Here is a 20,839-nt window from a genome sequence, read left to right as displayed (position 1 = left end):
TTTGCACGTGATTTAACAATATTTTTCGCTGTCTAGACTTTGCACATGATTTAACAACATTTTTAGGGATATTGACACACCAACTGAGCAGATCTACATTTTGAAAGAGACGGCGGAGAAGGCCGGTCTACAATTGCGAGTATCTCTAGAGAAGACAGAATTCAGAACGAACATTAAAAAAGCTCAAGAATTTCTTAGCGCAAGACACAGCACTATTAATGGAGTGAATAAATACAAGAGAAACAACACAGCGAAGTGGTCTTGATGAAGAAAAGAACGGAAAGGGAGAACAGCGAATGAAAATGGCTAATCAGCGAAGGATGTTTACTATAGAAAATCTAACTACAACGCTTTCACGAAACCAGAGTGCATTTATACAGTGGAACTTTTATCTCAACAAAAAGGTAGAGGTGGCAGAGTTGGAGGAAAGGGGAACGCGGGTAGTATGAAAATTACTCTGTTCAAGTAAAGCTGGGAGTATCTGGATGCTAATGACACTTTTACTGCACTTAACTTTCCTATACATCCTGTTATGTTTCTTCAATATGCAAATGCACTACAGATGGGTTGTATTATGGTTTGTTATTCACATTGTAAGTAAGTACTGTTGTTCATCGAAAAATGTTGTTTAATATCCAAGTGATTTATAGTAATGGTTATCTATGTACATCTTAGGCTGGAAACAATACAATGTTACATTGCGTATATTTGTTTCTGTCAGACTCATCATTGACATATCCTGTCTACTTCATTTCTTTTTAAAGAGATAAACACCATAGCTGATCTTCCACCTTTAAGTTTATTCCATGTGGATGTAAATGTGTATACTATTAATATTACTATATGGGTCTCTGGTGTTCAGCACTATTATCGTTTTAATTTCTTGTCATCACTGTAATGTATTTCAGAAGAAGTTAGATTTCGTTGTGAATCTGTTGTATAGCATTCAGCAATTCCAAGAGTTATGTGATAACTCATGGTCCTGTGAGCTAATGTTTCATTATGGGTACCAATCAACAGTAGCTTACACTTGACTTGATCACGTTTTATAATGTTTATGTGACTTCTCTCCAAAAATTTTACAATAAGTATGTGGAACAATGAACAATTTTATTTGTAACTCTTATTATGTATGACATGAACTTCTAGTCAGTAAGTTGCCTTTTGTGTGAAGTATGTTGTTGCTCTCATGATGTAGTTCTCATTTTAATGCGCAATGGGTCAGGCGTTTCTTTTTTAACTAAAGTAGCTATTGTCAATTGCTGTTACGTGCATAACCTTCATGTATTGACTCCACTTACACATACACTTGACATCTTACAAATACATGTTAATTCTAGACAACATGCGAATTTGGCGTTTAAATATTCTTCGTTACATTGTTTGCGATTTTATAGCAAATCCTTAATATGGACATTACATGTGTTAGATATAACATCTGTTGGCACGAGATCTACATTTCGTGTGATGTGTTACATAAATTATTTATAGACATAGGTCTACATTGTATCTAATGTTTTTAATTCTTTACATAGGCAAGTACCTATTTTGTTTAGCAATCACTTGCCTGGATTAGGTGAAACTTTTTTCTATTTGCCTTTCAAAATACATTCTTATCGGCTGAGCCTCCGATGCCTTTTAGCTACAGTTTGACTGTGATAAGGGAGGTTATTCACCTTTACCATTATTATATACATGTGTTACCAATATTCCTTAAAGCTAAATCTGGCCACATGGTTAGTTACGCTGTGGTTGTTCCCCCGCTGCCCCCCCCCTTCTTCTTTATGGTGTTAGCTTTACTGATATGCTTCGCTTTACTGATGTATTTGGCTTCTGATTTAGCGCTTCATACATAAGATGTTTTCTTCTAAATGTAGTCGATATTTTACAATAACGGTTCATTTCTGTAAAACAGGTGCATATGAACGATGAGTGACATTTCAGCCTATTTCTGAACACTGTATTTTATCTTGTTTTATGTTAAGGATACTATTCATTACATTTATGAAGGAATTCGCGTTTTTATATACATTTCATGGATTATACACAATGATTATACTAGTGTTTAAAATTAGGGCTTTATAATGATATCTACCTTATATCGTAAGATCGATGTTATTCTATGTTTTGGGACAGCAACATTGTTTTTCTGTTTACATGCGAAACTATGCCAAAGACATTCGCCTAAGTTCAGTAACCTACATTCAGCAAGAAACTTATCATTCAGCTATTTTTTTACCGTATGACGAAAATACTTTGCGAAGTTCTTTGACCAAAACTTTAATATTTAGTATAACTGTAGCACTGATACCTTTGATCCTCTCTTGAGTACTGCTGTGCTTACGCGTGTTATTAGTATGTTTGCTTTTAAAAGTCGTGTGTTATACTGTAATTCATGGCATGCTCTACGTATGAGACGTGGCAATTATTTAACTAATGTAAATTGTTATGTTGTGGCCTAAACTGTTTTAACCCTGTAAGTATTCTTGTACATTTTGTACTTCCTTGGGAAAGATTCTGTGAATTTCCTGTGTACTACATGTATTTTTTGTCGCTTTGGATTGAATCCGTGGAGATGGTCTCCGACAAAACCCGGTCGATACTTGGTTTTAAGTAAAAAAGAGCCCATTGTCAAACATGCGTGTCATATTTTGAAAGAATTTTAAAAGCATTCGGAGAAATATCTTCTCTTTTTATTTGGCGATCGTAGACGACATTTCTACTGGGCGAGGCCGAACATCACGCCACGCTGTAGTTTCCTGTGCCGTTTCCAATCCTCCGCTGCCAGGGCTGAGGGCAGTCATAACCGGGTGATTGGTAGAGAGTCATTCCCCATCCCGTCCTGACTCAATACCGGTCATACTAAAGGAAAGCAATATGGAGACTGTATTTGGGCTGTTTTAAGTAAGTAATGGCTATGGACATTCCCTGAAGACGAATATGTTTACTTGTGATAAACATCACCTTGATGTTCATTATTCCTTTACTTACTATACTTGAAGCCGCAACATAATCAATGTGGAACTCAGCAAAATTTGGATCTGGTGATCTTCAGGGTTTATTTCTTTTTTTTGGGGGGGGGGGGGGGGAGCTTTGTAAGTTATGTGGACACAAGTTTTAAGTTGGAGGCTTTGCACGGACTGGTTAACCTTTCACCTTTTCTGTTGTTTCTTTTGTGGGTTGGGTAGACTCCGACAATTTTGTGAAACACATTTTTGTCAGAATCAAAATCTGCAAACAACACGTTAACGTTTTCAAAAAGGATTCTGGAGACTTCATTCTTTAAGATAGCCCAAATATAGTCCGTCTTACCGGGATTATTCCCTTTGTCTTTATTCATAAGAGTACGGCAGCTTATAAGCGTGTAATTTTTGCTTCGAAAGCAATATGTTATAAGCGACACTCTTTCTAACAGAAAATAAATATTTCTGAGTCAATCACTTTATGACAGAAATGGCCGTTCCATGATTTGTAATAACTCGCTTGTGATTATTTCCTACTTTCTCTTTAAAGATGCGATAGTTCTCTTATTCCATAGCATTGTCGTCTGTGAACCGTGTTTCCTGTAATATCATAAATAGATGTTCTTTGTTCATGTAAAACTTTTGATAGTTGGTTAATTTTTTCAGTTTTTAAAAGGGGCTTTACTTCAACGTTTGAGATAAGTATTTCTTTTTGAGTCTCTCTTTTCCACAGTGGCTTCTCATAATGTTATGACACTTTCATGAATGCTGGTTTTGGGTTCCTAGAAACTGCAGGCCCAATAGCGCCACCTTTTGAGACGACCTTCTGGGGTAGTTTCTTCCTGAGACGTACCCATCATGCATTCAGAAGTTACTTAAACTTCAGAAGACGGAAATAAATTTCTCTATTTCATCTTTAGAACTACAATTACAAGTTGCATCGTTTCAGGGCGTATTTCATAGGCGATAACTATTTTATTTCGCTCAAGTCCTCCGGAAATCCGGTGAGGACCACGTGTTCGACACCCAATTATTATTTTGCGTGTTTGCAGGACCGACAGGCAGCCGCCGGTTCCTGACGGACTTCCTGCAGGAGCTGCCAACGCCCGCCACGGGTCCCCAGTTCGACACGAGTGTGCCCAACAACCTGACAGGACTGGTGGGCAAGACGGCCGAGCTTAACTGCCGCGTCAAGAACCTCGGCAACAGGACGGTCAGTTGTTCCTTCTATTCACTTCCCGTAACCCTCAGCTTTACAGCTGTTACACCTATAGTTAGCGGGAAAATTACAGAAAACCTGTTGTGGGACACCATAGTGAACATGGTATGGAGAAAATGGCGTCTACTGTGCTGATTGTTTAACCCTTTACACTCGATTTTTTCACGCTATACAACCACGGCACTCGTAATATTTTCACTAAAAATAACCTCTAATTGAATTGTGCCAAAGCTTGCCACACTATGTGTTCAAAAGTATACGGACATCTCCAAAAACATACATTTTTCATATTAGGTGCATTGTGCTGCCACCTACTACCAGGTACTCCTTAGCAGCTACCTTAGTTGTCGTTAGACATCGTCAGATAGCAGAATGGGGCGCTTCGCGGTACTCACGTACTTGGAACGTGGTCAGGTGATTGGGTGCCTCTTGTGTCATAAGTCTGTACGTGAGATTTCCACGCTATTAAACATCCATAGGTGCACTGTTTTCCATGTGATAGAGAAGTGGAAACGAGATGGGACACTTACAGCACAAAAGGGTACCGGCCGACCTCGTCTGTTGACTGACACAGACCACCGACAGTTGAATGTATAATAGGCAGTCATCTATCCTGGCCATCACACAGGAATTCCAAACCGCATCAGGATCCACTGAAAGTGTGTGACAGTTAGGCAGGAGGTGAGAAAATTTGGATTTCATGATCGAGCGGCTGCTCGTAAGGCGCACATCACGCCGGTATGCGAGATGACGCCTCTCTTGGTGTATGGAACATAAACATTGCGCGATTGAACAGTGCAAAAATGTGTGGAGTGACAAATAACGGTACACAACGTGGCGATCCGATGGCAGGGTGTGGGTATGGCGAATGCCCGGTGAACGTCATCTGCCAGCGTGTGGAGTGCTAACAGTAAAATTCGGAGGCGATGGTGTTATGGTGTGGTCGTGTAGTTCATGGATGCGGCTTGCACCCCTTGTTGTTTTGCGTGGCACAGCACAGGCCTACATGGATGTTTTAAGCAGCTTTTTGCTTCCCACTGTTGAAGAGCAATTCGGAGATGGCGACTGCATCTTTCAACACCATCGAGCACTTGTTCGTAATGCATGGCCTGTGGCTGAGTGTTTACACGACAACAACATACCTGTAATGGACTGGCCTGCACAGAGTCCTGACCTGAATCCTACAAAACACCTTTGGGAAGTTTTGGAACGCCGACTTCGTGCCAAGCGTCACCTACCTCTCTTCAATGCAGCACTATGTGAAGAATGGGCCGCCACTCCCTAAACATTCTTCCAGCACTTGATCGAACGTATGCCTGCGAGCGTGGAAGCTGTCATCAAGGCTGAGAGTGGGCCAACACCATACTGAATTCCAGCATTACCGATGGAGCGAACCACGAAATTGTAAGTCATTTTCCACCAGGTGTCCGGACACATTTGATCACATAGTGTATCAACTGAACACTAAAACAAATTACATGAACTTTATGACACATGATGTTTTGTTTTTCTTTTGATGTATTTCATCACTTCAAGGTGTGGTACTTTTGGAGGCGTTCACCAGGTAGAGTCCTGCTATTCTGGGACTTGTGTTTTAAGTTGTAGACCATTTTCCTTCTACCATGTTTTCCCTTTCTCTTACTGCGAATAGCACAGACTTTAGTGTTTCTCCTTTCATTGGAATAAATGAAGTGTGGTTGCCTTGATAGTCTCTCCTCGTCTTCGAGAGTTGATGATCTTCATTGGTTCTTCAGTTTAACAACAGTTTTCAGAAATATCGCTTTGTATGTCTTGTGGCTCAAATTTGATTTCTGGTTGGAAGCAGCATCCAGATGATGAAGCTACTAGCTGCTGTCACAGTTTTCTTGTTTCTGTTATCGCTGAAATCACTCATATCACTCACACTTTCATACTAGATCTCCAATATTGCTTTTCGATTACCACGTAAATTTGCTATTTATGTTGTTATGGTACCGAACACCGCCTTTGAAGTGATCTAAAGAAACGTTAAAACAGAACAGTGGCGGTATGCGTTCGACAAATGCGTTTCCTCGTAACTGTATCGCCTACCGATATATGTCGGAACACTGCAGTACATGACATACGGAGGTGAGAGCCCTGGAATACGAATTATAGCGAATTAAATGCGATTAAGGGCGATGCCCAACATGAATTACGAGTATTACGCGGTCGGGTCTGCCCGCCGGTCGAGCGCTACGGGTTAATGATCATCAGCTTGTTAATAATGGTTTGTTCAATGATCATCACTTTGGTAATGGTGGTTATGAGTAATTCCTAAAGGGCCATTATTAGATTTGATTAGATTCAGTTTTCGTTCCCTCGACCCAAATAATTACACGATTCTCGTGGGTGTGGAACATGTCGGAAAGTATAACAGAGAAACGTAAAACATTTGAATATAATAGTTGCTACCCTGATCGTTTGTCAGGAGATAGTCGAAAAACGTTAATACAATGACGTAAACTGTAACCGCTAATATTTACAAAATTAACACACTGTCAGAATGACACGCTGTTATGCACTATTAATAAATCTGTCATACACAAAATACTTAATCTTAACTGTTCTGACCAAGCGTTGTCAAAACTGAAATCTAACCGATATTTTTACTTAAGCTGACTTAACAGTCCTTGTGAAGATATTCATCTTTGGGGTAGAAGGAGTTGCCTATCAAAAAGTCTTCCAAACCCTGTTTAAACCGTGGTTCACCTGAAACCTAGTTTTTAATGGTTGCTAGAAATTTATTGAAAGTGTGTGTTCCTGAATATTGGACCGCTTTTTGGACCAAGGCCAGTGATTTTAGGTCTTTATGTAGATTGTCCTTACTCCTAGTATTGATACTATGCCTTGAGCTATTGGTTGGAAACAGAGATGTGTTACTTGCAACAAATTTCATTAAGGAATAAATACATTGAGAAACAGTGGTTAGAATACAAAGTTCCTTGAACAGGTTTCTCCAATATGTTCTTGAATTTACACCACAAATGATTTTTATCACACACTTTTGTTCCCTAAAAACGTTTGTTCGGTTTGATGAGTTGTCCCAGAATATGAACACAGATGACAAAATAGAATGAACGTAAGCAAAGTATGCAAGTTTTTGTATATCTCCTACATTTGATATCATTCTTACAGCAAATACAGAGTTTTTAGGCGCTTAAGTAATTCTGTGTTATGTCCATCCCAACTGAATTTATTATCGACGTGTAATCCCAGAAATTTATCACTGTCAATCTCTTCGATCTGCATGTCCTCATATGCTATACTCATGCTGGAAGTAAATGTCCTGCAGGTTCTAAACTGCGTATAGTGGGTCTTCTTAAAGTTTAATGACACTGAATCAGCTTTAAACCACATATTAATGTCAGCGAAAATTAGACTAGCAGCTATTTCTAAATCAGGACTTGTCTTGCTACTTATTGCAATGTTTGTATCGTCTGCAAACAATAGAAACTTAGCATCTGCCTATGTAACAGATGACAGGCCATTAATGTACACGAGAGAAAGCAATGGACCCATGTGGAACCTTGAGGAACACCACATGTAATTACTTCGCGGTGAGATGAAGACTGACTGCTTACTGCACAGGTATTTCGCAACGACACCCTTTGTTTCCTGTTAGATATATAAGACTCAAGCCATTTCGCAGCACTGCCGGTGACACCATAATATTCTAATTTGCTTAAGAGAATGTTGTGGCTTACAAAGCCCAAGGCATTTCACACGTCACAGAAAATTCCAGTAACCTCTAATTTATTATCTAATGAATTAAGTACATTCTCACTGTAAGTGTAAATAGCTTCCTCTTGGAGAAAGCCGGCAAAAGTGAAATTGGTCGATAGCTTGTGGTTTCTCGTTATTACCCTTCTTGCAAAGAGGCTTAACTTCAGCATATTTTAGCCAGTTTTGCAATGTTCCCCTGACAAGAGATTGATTACGCAAATAAGTTAAGACAGAACTCGCATGAGCACTCTTTGATTAACTTTATTGATATATTATCATACTCACTGGAATACTTAGATTTTAAGGATTTTATGATGGGTGCTACTTCTTTGGGAGATGTGTCACTTCCATTTTACTGAAACTATTTTTACAAGACTGGTCTCAGATACTCCATCGCTGAACGGAACTGGAAGCTTGTGTAGAAACCCTCTGCCTTAACCCGGATGGAGGGTGCCAACGGTACGTTGTGGTTGCTAAATCCATGAGCGAGGTGTGATGGTACGTTACGGATCATGAGGTAGTACCGAAGCACATGCTAGCAGCTTGACGCACGTACAGGTTTTGACCCCCATAGTTGTCGCAGAGAGTGAAAAGATTATGGTATCTTATTACAGTAACGTCCTAGACATATTAACTCTGCTACTGAAGGAAATATAGAACAACGTGTATCACGTTCTGTTACATATTTTTTATTAGAAGTAACCTGACGCAAGGATATGACGAAGAAAACGTTTCGTTTGACAGAACTGATATCACAAATGATTCAATTAAAATTGGTCTGTTCCAGGACACTTACGTTGGACGCATGCAGGACGACCCACCCTGCTAACTTGTAGAAGTGGTCAGGCCGTGTGCTACGTACATCTAATCAGACTGACACTGAGAGCGCTTCAGTTCAGTATGGACCGTGGCGTGTGCAGGTGCGTACTGAGGCAGTGGAGCAGCACAGTCGTCTACAGAGCGTCGCAACTGTCGAACGAGCAAAGCGTCTTGGAACGGACCGCCATTTCGCCACGTTCCACACACAAGGATAACATCCAGCAGGAATAGAATGGCATGCGGCGGTTTCTCTAATATAGTGTTGACCGCACGAGACCAAAATGAAAGTTGGAACGCCTGAAAATATCCGACGAGTTAGTGCAGCTCTGCAAGGAAACCCATAGCAATTTTTCAGTCATTATTTCAGAACGTTACAAATATATCGTAGATCTTCGCAGAGGACTATGAAAAAGGATTTAAAATGTCACCCTTATAAGCTACAAGTAGCTCAGTAATTACGCCTGGAACATTCAGAATGTACACACAATTTCTGGACAATATTACTGTACAGAATTGGCCACGGTGATGATGATGACATACTTAAGACAAATGTTGTGATGTCTGAAGAGGCAGAATTCCATCTGAATGGTTTGACAATAAACAAAACTTCCCATATATTTCGGGCACAAAGCGTAGCCAGTGACGTCACTTGATCTTTCAGGACCTGATTTTTTTCTACAGCATGATATCAAGAACAAAGCTCTTTACAGTACTACCACGATGATGTGAAAGTGAAAGCCGCAAACCAGGAAGAGTTAGGAGAACTGTAGAACTGTAGGGACCAGCACCCCCTGCTGGTGACCCTACTGAGTACTGAGTTCATGATGGACGTGGAAGTTTTCTGGATGCGTAACAGAAGAATCAATTGTAAGGCGAATTTACTTAGTAATTTTACAACCCAGACACCATCATCCGTTCTCTGCTAGGTACTGGGGACGAATCCTCATGTCCGTTTCCCACTGTGGTCCTCTGACTGGACCTGTGAGAGGATGTGAGAGTTCTCGGTCACCCCTGCACCACCTCTCCCTCCCTACACCTCGTTATGGTGTAGTCGGACTGCACGATGCCCGTCGCTATTGCTCTACCGGGCAGTACACGTAACCGTGTTGGTTTCTATGATGACCAGCGTTACTGCGTTTTTACGTTGTCATGCTGTTCGCCGAACCTGACTCGCTCTTGAGAAAGGTGGAGGTCGATGGGAGGATGGGTGATGACAGCCTCCTTAGTGGTTCATCATCGGCAGTTGTCGTTCTGATCTCGAAGATGGCTCCTGGCTACTCACGAAGATGCAGTCATCCTGACCCAACAGTGTCGTAGAGATGTACTAGAGAACTCGAACCATCCTACGCAAACAGTTACCTAAAAGTAATCAAAGAATCGAGCGTTAAGGTGAAAGCCATCGATCCTTCCGATCGAGTGTCTGCCGGCATATTTACTACGGTTTGGGAAGGGCTTTTGCTATTAACTGTCATTCATTATGATCAAACCGTCCTTCTTTATTCCTAACAATCAGCAGTCTCTTCTCCTGCTACATTTTCTTAACTATTTGTTTTGGTGCATTAAGCCTCTTCAGTAACCCACAGTGAGTGAAGTTACGAAGCGAATAATGCTTCTTGCGTAACATTACGCAGATGCACCGAGGCTCGGATTGCTCTTTCCTTGTCTCTGGCCGGTCGCGGTTGTCTCGCGGTTCTAGGCGCTCAGTCCGGAACCGCACCACTGCTACGGTCGCAGGTTCGAATCCTGCCTCGGGCATGGATGTGTGTGATGTCCTTAGGTTAGTTAGGTTTAAGTAGTTCTAAGTTCTAGGGGACTGATGACCACAGATATTAAGTCCCATAGTGCTCAGAGCCATTTGAACCATTTGAACCTTGTCTCTGCTGGTTCAAATGGTTCTGAGCACTGTCGGACCTAACATCTGAGGTCATCAGTCCCAGAGAATTTAGAACTACTTAAATCTAACTAACCTAAGGACATCACACACATCCATGCCCGAGGCAGGATTCGAACCTGCGACATTAGCGGTCGCGCGGTTCCAGACGGAAGCGCCTAGAACCGCTCGGCCACACAGGCCGGCCCCTGTCTCTGACCCCGCTGCGAGCGAAGTACTCGGCCACTTAGCTGAGAAACTTTTAGTTTTCCCAAATTGATCTATTCTGCAATGCAACACAATTTCCGCGATGCATCGCTAATGGTGAAAGCCATAGCCGTAATGCACTTCTTGAGAAACAGATTTATGTCAGGCTTTATAGTAACGGGAATGTATGTAGAATAGTTTACTATCAGCTATATTGACATAAACGTGCGGTAGTACTCGTAGTAAACAAATAAAAATTTACAGTTTCCTGTGGGCTACATTGCAGAAACGAGATATCACAGCTGATATAGCCTTCAGCATTCCTGCTAAAGACTTTGTCTACGTGTTATAAACTGAATGGCCATGAGGCACCGGAAAGTTGGTGCTTGTTGTAGGTGAACCGTGTATGACGCCCGAATATTGTGGTTAGTTGCGGCGGGCTGTGCGAGCGTTGCAGGTAGGTGTCTAGTGATGCCTCTCGACTAACTTACTATTAATGAGCTGTGTTAGTCGTTACAAGATTCTTGCATGATAGCATACACAAGACAGTAAGAGAATATCGGTTTCGGAGGTCTAGCACGTCAAGTGTGGAACTTCAGTACTGCAGCGACGATCTACCTAAACGCGTAAACCGCCGCACTAAACGGATGTCGCGTCGCCTCCGCAGAGCCGTACTGGGCGACCAAAATATCTTTGAGCCAGATCGCCTTTGATGGGAATATGAGGACTCAAGGCCCATCCCACACATAAGTGTACGGAGTATTAAGTTAACAATAAAGAAATACTATTTAATTGCAAAGTACCGCTCCGTAGATTCGGCGAAGAAAAGATTAGCCTAATTGCAGCGAACACAGATGCATTTAAACCGTTATTATCGCCACGTTCCATAAGCTGTTGGAATGGGAAGGAACACTAACATAAGATATAACGCTAAGCACCTACCACGATGCACTTCAGAGTCGTATGCAGAATATTTTTGTAGCTGTACATCTAGACTTATTTACAACTGTTTCATCAGCCGGCGAAATGCCCGTGTCCCAGTGCCTTTTCAAGGGGTATAGCCACCCAGTGTTCTATGGGCGCTTCTGATCTAAATGTTTTGTTATAGACGCCGGCAATTTCCCGACGGTCACCATTATCAACATATAACAACAGCCTTATGATAATAACAATTTAGCCTTCCATGTTCAAGAAGCACGTTTTAAAGTAGTATGGAATTAATGTAGTGCTGAGATGGTAAAGTGTCATTGTTTCATTAACCGAGCAGTAATTTATTTGCAGTATAGCTTCCCTTTCTGTAGAACGTTTTCATTTGTCATGTACTCGTTACATTTCGGTAATGATCCATTGATTTTCTGTCAAATTCCGTGACTTAAATGTTACATTAGATTCGCTAAGATTCAATGAATTTCTGCATGAGCAGACGTAATTAAAGAGAAGATTTGTCTTGGTAAATCTTCCATGCATTGCTTGCCGCACTTGCATCCATAAAATTGATTTATTGTTACATTCATTGCTGTGTCTCTCTTAATAGCTATACCTCTCTTCAAACAAAAATTTTCATAAATACGCTCGCTAAATTTCACAATAAAAGCGTATTAAAATTTTTAATGTTTTAATTGTAATACAGTGCATAAAAGAGAACGAATAATTTCCCGAATACATGCATATCACCTACATATTCCGGCGGAGGTTCGAGTCCTCCTTGCGGCATTGATATGTGTGTTTGTCCTTAGGATAATTAAGGTTAAGTAGTGTGTAAGCTTAGAGACTGATGACCTTAGCAGTTAAGTCCCATAAGATTTCACACACACTTGAACACACTCATCTACATAAATATACAATGACGGAAAAAGAAATGGTGACACCAAAAAAATAATTTAAGGGAATGAAATTTGGGAAATACGTTTGTCTGGGTAACATATTCAAGTGATTAACATCGCAAGATCACAGGTTAACGTAATCGCGATAGAAGCCATTGCTAACGTTACAAGGCTAGTACACTAATAACCGAGGTAAACACCAAAATGTTTAAAGCAAATATGCGAACGCGCGTGTATTCAGTTGTACAGGTACCGGTTGAGAATGCCTATTGCACTTGGTCGATCAATACAAGGACGGTAATGTTGTTTACGAATGACGCTGGAGTTGTCGTCGGATCGTGTCCCACACATGCTCGACTAGATACAGATCTGGTAACTGAGCAGATCAAGGAAACATTCGACATTGCGCAGAGCTTGATGAATTAGAACAGCGGTATGTGAGCGAGCGTTATCTTGTTGCAGCACACCAACTGTATCGCTGGTCATGAATGGCAGAACAACAGATCGAATCACCAGACTGACGTACAGACCTGTACTCACGGTGCGTGGGATAACCATAAGAGTGATCCTGCTGTCATAAGAAATGGCATCCAAGACCATATCTCCAGGTATAGGTCCAGTGCGTCTAGCACACAGACTGGTTGGTCGCAAGCCCTTAGCTGGCCTCCTTTTAACCAACACTCGGCCATCACAGGCACCAAGGTAGAGCTAGCTTTCATCAGAAAACACAACAAACCTCCACCACTCTGCCATCTAATAAACCTTTGCTCGAAATCATTGAAGTCGCCAATGGTAGTACCTTGGGTTCAGTGGAATGTACGCTACAATGTATCTCGCTAGGAGCTGTCCTTCAAATAACAGATTTGTCATAGTTCGTTTGGTCATTGTGGTGGCAACTGCTGCTCATATCGCTGCTGCAGACGCAGTACCTTGTGACAGAGTCATATGTTGAACACGATGCTCTTCCCGTTCGGCAGTGCTACGTCGGCGTCCGGAGTCCAGTCTCATTTTGACCGTACTGTCTCCTGAACTTCGCTGTCAGCAGTCATACATTGGTTATACTCCTCACACGTGTTTCTGCACTATCGCAGAATGAACGTCCAACTGCTTTACACGATCTCGTTCAAACGCAGTGATCTATTGGTAACGACGTCTTTGTCGCCTGAAAGGCATTCTTTACTAACGGCAACTCACTACGTTAACCACTGTTAGCGTGTATTTAAAGCAGTACGTTGCTTGGTACTGTGATATTTTCCGTGAGTGTATTTCACAATCCTAAAATTATAATGTTCTAGCAACATTAAATGCAGTTTAAGTTCCATCCATAATCAGGGAATGATTCCATAACCATTGGAATATGTATAGCTGTAAACGTCCATCGACATGGCTTGCAGCATATAAATATTAAAATAAAAGAAGAATTAAATAATGTGATGATCAGTTTCAGTTCAGTATAAATACACCACTCTGACTTGCAAATTGCCATAGTTCATTTACTGACTGTATAAATGCACAGAGGTAGCAAATATCTGGAAGTTGTGGAACAACAAGGAACACAGGGAAATTTAGAGAGACGTTCAAAGATTACTCGAAACCACTGAAACGTGAGTTAATAAGCAAGTCAATGCGAAAGAAGGAAATTAAGTGGGTAGATTATGATGTCCACTGCAGTGCATATTTTTTCACCTATCTAGATGGAATTGTTGCACAACAGCAATAGTAACCAACGGAATACTATAGCGTGAAAGATATATTTCTCGCCTCTTATCTAATTTGGTATTGATGGAGTTCGCACCGTCGGAATGTGAACTTTAAACAATCCTCCACCTTCTAAACAACTGGATGAAAAATTATTTGCAAGATTAGAATGTGTTGAATGTAGTATGTTGATGTCAGAGACAAATATTCAATTGAATGAAAATGTTATTACATGACAAACATACTGAACAGATTTTACTTTTATTTCTTGACCTATTATGAAGTAGAGGAGCTTTCAGAGTGCAAACTGTCGATGTAGAGCTAGAGAGTTAGAGCTCTTAGAAGTAATGATATGAAAGAAACTGCATTGAAGTTTTGTACATGGAACTGAAACTTGGGGCCATGTAAATCGAATGAAAGTAGACATTATAGTTCAGAGGAGATACGATTCGTAGACCAATTTATGATACAAATTCTGATGAGTGACAAATTCTCTACGTAAAAAGGATCCTCTGCTGAGGCCTCGTCACAAAATGTGGGGTCCTGCCCGGTCGTCGTGTATAGGATGCCTGAAGGATGCTGCGTTCTCGGAATGCTATGGAAGAATTCAAGCAAACAACGTCAGTAGTTTTATTTCAGTAAAGCAAGTTGACAATAGTTAACTTGAATGTACAATGGTGTCGCAAGCGATGGGCGACGTGCAACATAAATCAGAGTCCTTGCTATACACAATGTTCAAACAAGCAATGGATATGGATCAGTACAATCTGAGGTCAAAGCACTCTCTGCTAGGCCGAGCTACTACTCTGCGAATCGAGTCCACTAATGTCCGTGTACTCAGCCGGTCTGAGCAGCCGAGGCTTGCAGGAGAGGCGCTTATGTTCACTTCGGCTAGATGCCGCTCCTATCGGGTCAGCGCGCTGTTGGCCGAAGTTGCCTCAGAGCCTTCTCTGGCCTTGGGTTCTTCCTCTTCGTTTCGGCCCTTGTGGTTATGCCAGAAAATTCCTCCCTCCCAAAGCGACGGGCCGTCGTCGTATTAGGAGTGTGACCACGGAGGGGGAGGTAGGTGTGTGGGTACATCGTCGGGCCGGAAGCTGTGGCTGCAGGCGACGTCAAGCTTCCGGCCAAACCCCGTCATGCGGCCTGCGCTCAGACGGAGACGTTCCCCCGGAAAACGATCAGAAGGGTATGCGTCCATATCCGGCTGCCATGAACCAGATGGAGAGGGCGGCGTCTATTGCTGCGGTGTCGATTTCATTGGCACAGCAAAAGAAAACTTGCTATACGAGTCAACAATAATCAACCACGAGGTGTTCCAGAAAGGTACCGCAAAGTCTGTGTGCACACGGTGCCATGGAGGTTGCGACTTAGGCCCAGCAGATAATTTTTGTGGCGGAGCGGACTGATATTCCGCGCATGTGTGACATGGTGACGTCATCTGTTCTATGTGGGCGTCCATACACTGCCATGTTCAGTGTTGACGCCGTAACTGTTCCGTACGAACGATCCCCCGGCGTCCTTGGTGAAGTAACTGCAACAATTCTTTTTGCAAGGCTTTAGGTATCAACAGATGTGACTGTCCATTCACATTCTGAACAAGAACCACACCTTCTTGTACAGCGAGGCTATGCCGACGTGCAAAGTATCGGCACACTACATAGTTCCTTAGGCTATGCAAGGAACGAGGCCTAGATGTGTGAATGTAGTTCAGCGAAATGTTCAAATCAGGAAAGAGTTTTTGAATTAGTGTGAACCCTGCACTTCCTACTGTGGATGAAAGTGAAGTTGCACAGTACCTGCAACACTGTGGGCTAGTAGACGTGCCTCAAATTGGTGTAACCACTCGAGATATTCTTCTTCTTGTTCACAAAACTGTCGAAAAGGTCATATAGTAGTTGTAGTATGTGGTGCTTGTTCTGTCGGGCATGCAGCATTGACCAGCAGCTGGTTCGCCGTGTTGAGAAGTGTAGATATTTGCTGCATCTGAAACAATCATCTGCATGAGCTATGTGGCACCTAACGCTTGCAGCTGCGGTGCCTGAGTTGGGGACAGGACTGGTGGAGTGGGCATGTTGGACGACACAAACGTAACAAATATACAAGGCAAGTAATCAACTGACGAAAACAACGAAATTTCAGCAAAGTCCACCTGAAAACATTGATTAACAAAAACGACAAGAATCTGTTAAAGCAGTGAAGCGCCTCTGCAAAATAAAGACAAGAGAAAATTAAGGCGCCAGAAAAGAAACACAAAATAGTCCATGGTCATTGGGCACTGGTTTCGGAGGATTCTCGTCGTCAAATGTTGAGTTGCCGTTGCCAGATGTGGGGCCCTGCCCACTCGTCGTGTATAGGGTGCCTAAAGGATGCTGCGTTCTCGGAATACTATACAACAATTCAAGCAAATAACATCAGCAGTTTCACTTCAATAAAGAAGGTTGACAATACTTAACTTCAATGTACAATGGTGTCGCAAGCGACGGGCGACATCCAACATAAATCGGAGTCCTTACTAAGCACAATGACAAACAATCAAGAGATATGTATCCCTACAATCTGATATCGTACCACTGTCTGCTAGGCCGTGCTAATACTCTGCCAATCCTGTCCACTAATGTCCGTATACTGAGCCAATCTGAGCGAGCGAGGCTGGCAGAAGCGGTGCTTATGTTCACTTCGGCTAGATGCCGCTCCTATCGTGGTGACGTCCCGGTCAGCTTGCTATTGGCCGACGTCGTCTCGCGTCCTCTGCTCTTGAGTTCTTCCTCTACATTCTGGCGCTTGTGGTTACGCCAGAACATCTTCAGTTCTGAAGGCAGAAAGGAAGATAATTAACTACGACAAGCAGAAATCCTGAACGAATTGACTCTTTTCGATGGAACATAGAAACTCCTTAACACAGATTCAAGGTATGTCTCGAGAGAAGAAGTTCGCAGTAGAATATTTTATATGTATTCGAAAGAAAATCAAGACTGTAAAGAGCGAATAAATCGCAGATTGAAGTTGTGTAATTCCTAGAGTGTGTAGGTGTATCATGGCATTGTTATATGATAGTGGTTGAGACCTTTTCATTAACGTTTCTGTATTAACATTAGTGTATTATTGTACATAATGTAAAGTTTTCTGGAAAATTTAATTTCTTATGTTGTGTACGGAAAGACACACTGGAAATCATAGAATGGCACGCGGATTAATCTTAAATTTTGTCGTGTAAACAGGTACACAACAATTCGAGTTCGTTTGTGGTCTACGAAATACCAGTCGCTAATATAAAGCCTCTTCGACTAATTTCGTTACGAAATTCTCTGTTGCTAATTTTTTCATATTACCTCTCCTTTAATATTCCTGATCAACCCGGTTTCATTTAGTTTTAGCATGACCTCATTGATTTTACTTTTTATCACACTTATCACTATTTTTTGGCGATCTGCATTACAGTAGTTTTCATTAATGTTGCCTTGAAAAATAACAAAATGTTACCGCGATTGCTTACAAATTGCAAAGGGCTGTGTCTTTACTAACTTTTCGTGGTCAAAGCAACTGGCTTGTCTCAAATTGCATAAATATTCGGGAATATCAAATGCTATTTATCTGACTCAAATCGTTGTTTGCACCAAAAGATTTTAATTCACTTGCTTCGCATTGTAAACTGAAACGGAACTGCTGCCTTCCAGGTGTCCTGGGTACGACACCGCGACATCCACTTGCTGACGGTCGGCCGCTACACGTACACGAGCGACCAGCGCTTCGAGGCCGTGCACTCGCCGCATTCAGAGGACTGGATGTTGCGCATCCGGTACCCGCAGAAGAAGGACTCCGGCGTCTACGAGTGCCAGATCAGCACCACGCCACCCATCGGCCATCAGTTCTTCCTGAACGTTGTAGGTACGCAAAGGCAATACACTGTGCGGAAACAAAACTGTTTCTGCATTGTTTTAGTCGCACAGAAAAGGGATAACATTAAATTTTGTCGTGAACGCACCAGTTTGAGCGGCATTAATAATCATTAGACCTTATCAGACAAGTGAATGTACACTCTAAGACAAGAAAAACAGCACCACGAACGAAATACCCGGATGGGACAGAAATGGGTAGATGTGATGTACATCTAAGACAAACAAATGATTATAATTTCAGAGAAATTGGATGATTTATTGAAGAGAAAGAACTTTACAAACTGAACGAGTCAGCTAAGCGTTGGCACTTCTCTGGCCCTAACGCAAGTAGCCATTCGGCTTAGCATTAATTGATGGAGTTCTCAGATGTCCTCCTGAGGGAATCGTGCCAAATTCCACATGGTTTCCATCTCTAGTTATCTGTTTTTATGACGTGTGTAGTAACGATTTTAAAAAATATTTTTAAAAACTGCTCTTAATATAGACAGACAATTTTTCTCATGTAAGTATCGATTGCAAACGAACAGTCAGTACATTACGGCGAAGCATAGAATGACCCTCTCAGCAAACCTTGGAATGAACGCTCATGAAGAATAGGTCAACATTTTTGTGTAATTTCTTCACAATTCTCATGATTTTCGACAATTGCAATTAACGTTCAAGGTAAATTTATGTGGTAAATAGTTTTATTTCATTTTTCAAAACTTTACAGTCGTCTACTTTCCATAATCTCAAGATTTGCTTTTGCATAATATCCTCTTATGATGACAGCACCTCATCACACACGCCATTTGTTATTGTCAGGAGAGCGAAAGTCCGTAACTGCTGCACACAGTTTGACAATAACGATTTCTTTTGATCTACATTACCATCATTTATCACGTTGACGAATAAGTTTCACATTTTGTACCTACCGAATAATGCTACGCCTGGACAACAGAACTTACTCGTTTACCATCACGTGAATGTAGTCTTCCATTGCCTGAAAACATTACGTTTCTTACTGCAACGAAGCCAATAGCTAATTTCGATGTTATACACCACACACATCCTGAAGATGAGCACATATTCTCTTAATGTCTCACAAAGAATTGTGTCGATATCTGTAATCTGTAGGCTAAAGGATTCTTTTCTACAGACGTACTACCTTTAGGTTTCTGAAATTTAGGATTTTCTTTCTAAAAAAAGTTTCATATTAGTCACTGATGTTTTCGTGTAATTGCTGCAGGAATAGCGTTCCTGAATCTGGACTGTGACACTTTTCTGCCGCAGAACCTTTGACGGAAATCCTGGGAGGACCGGACTTGTTCATCAACGCCGGGAGCACCATCAACCTGACGTGCCTTGTCACCTACGCGCCAGAGCCTCCCTCTACAGTACTGTGGAGGCACAACGGGCAGGTGGGTGTTCTCAAGTAGTCATCTCTCAGTGATTTGTCTTTGACTCTATTAAAATATCTCTTTTCATGATTGCCGTATAGTGACTGTTCAATTACAGACATCCTTACAAACGAGAGGCTTAGAAACTTCTCTTATTAGGAAGAAAGTGCCGTAAATTTTTTACTAGTGCAAACATAGTCCTCTATCGTGTGCGTTAAAAGCGTGCCGTAACCGAATAAACAGTAAATGCAATTGACGTGCGACGATCTCAAACACACTTGAAACCTCTACAATTACGACTGACTTCAACAAGGAAGTGACTCTCGTTGTAATAACAACAAAATTATTGAACAGCAGAACAGAAGTGCAGCTTCTGTCTTCCCTTGGTCTCGTAGGGTATCACAAAATTGTAAATATTTAAAGTAGGGCAGATGTAAAGAAATGAGTGTCTACAGTCAATGTGTTGAAAATACGAAGTTTTCCTATACACCTCAGTCTTCGTAGAGTCTCCTCAATTGTAAAAAATGTATCTGTGACAAAGAAATCTCCAGACTAATCGGCCGACAGCGAGTATATCTGAAACGATAGTTGTGAGGCGAGGGATCAACGTTCTTCCTGTGAGGAGATGAGGTGTTGGTATATAAAATTGAATACGATTAAAGGAGAAGATACTTGCAATTACTAAGGTTAAAAGCTGCAAATACTGAAGTTAAATGAAGGGTAGAAAAAGATACAGAACAAATAACATAGAACTACAAAGATTTAAACATGAATATGGCGGAGTAGCTGAAAAGTAGAAAGTATCTTAACAATGAAAGGGCTTACTGTAAAGGTAATTCTGGTTTCTTATTGCCATGTAGTAAATATACTGGGACAGAAACAAATGACTACGTAAAAACTAGAACAGTGGTCCACCAACAGGTGTTGACATTTCCAAAATGAAGGACAAGTTAAGACAGGGGCATCTCGAAACAACCACAAGCTTATTGTTAGCTGATTGTTCAGTGGAGAAATACGACAATGAACAACATACTAACTGCATTAAGTAATGAACTTTTGTTACAATGAATTAATAGCAACGTTATAGACTGAAAATAGGAGTACCTAAGAGTAAACTGTGAGGAGATTGAAAACTATACAAATAACTATGTTACATATTTGTACAAAGTCTGTGTCATACGTTACGGATAGCGAATAGTTTTTTTTTTTTTTTTTTTTTTT

At 41.3% G+C, this 20,839-nt stretch overlaps 1 protein-coding gene across 1 annotated transcript in view; it reads left to right on the top strand.

The window, feature by feature from the left end:
• The window catches only part of LOC126457929 (zwei Ig domain protein zig-8-like), a 142,518-nt gene that overhangs the window by 94,958 nt on the left and 26,721 nt on the right, over nucleotides 1-20,839 (top strand). Inside the window, exons 2-4 of the mRNA XM_050094635.1 lie at nucleotides 4,016-4,176; nucleotides 18,018-18,228; nucleotides 19,512-19,639. Of these exons, the coding sequence (XP_049950592.1) occupies nucleotides 4,016-4,176; nucleotides 18,018-18,228; nucleotides 19,512-19,639 (500 nt within the window). The remainder of the gene's footprint in view (nucleotides 1-4,015; nucleotides 4,177-18,017; nucleotides 18,229-19,511; nucleotides 19,640-20,839) is intronic.

Source organism: Schistocerca serialis, chromosome 1 (assembly GCF_023864345.2).
Source record: "Schistocerca serialis cubense isolate TAMUIC-IGC-003099 chromosome 1, iqSchSeri2.2, whole genome shotgun sequence".
Taxonomy (NCBI): domain Eukaryota; kingdom Metazoa; phylum Arthropoda; class Insecta; order Orthoptera; family Acrididae; genus Schistocerca; species Schistocerca serialis.
The sequence above is the reverse complement of the archived record's forward strand: the minus strand, read 5'-3'. Positions and strand labels throughout refer to the sequence as shown.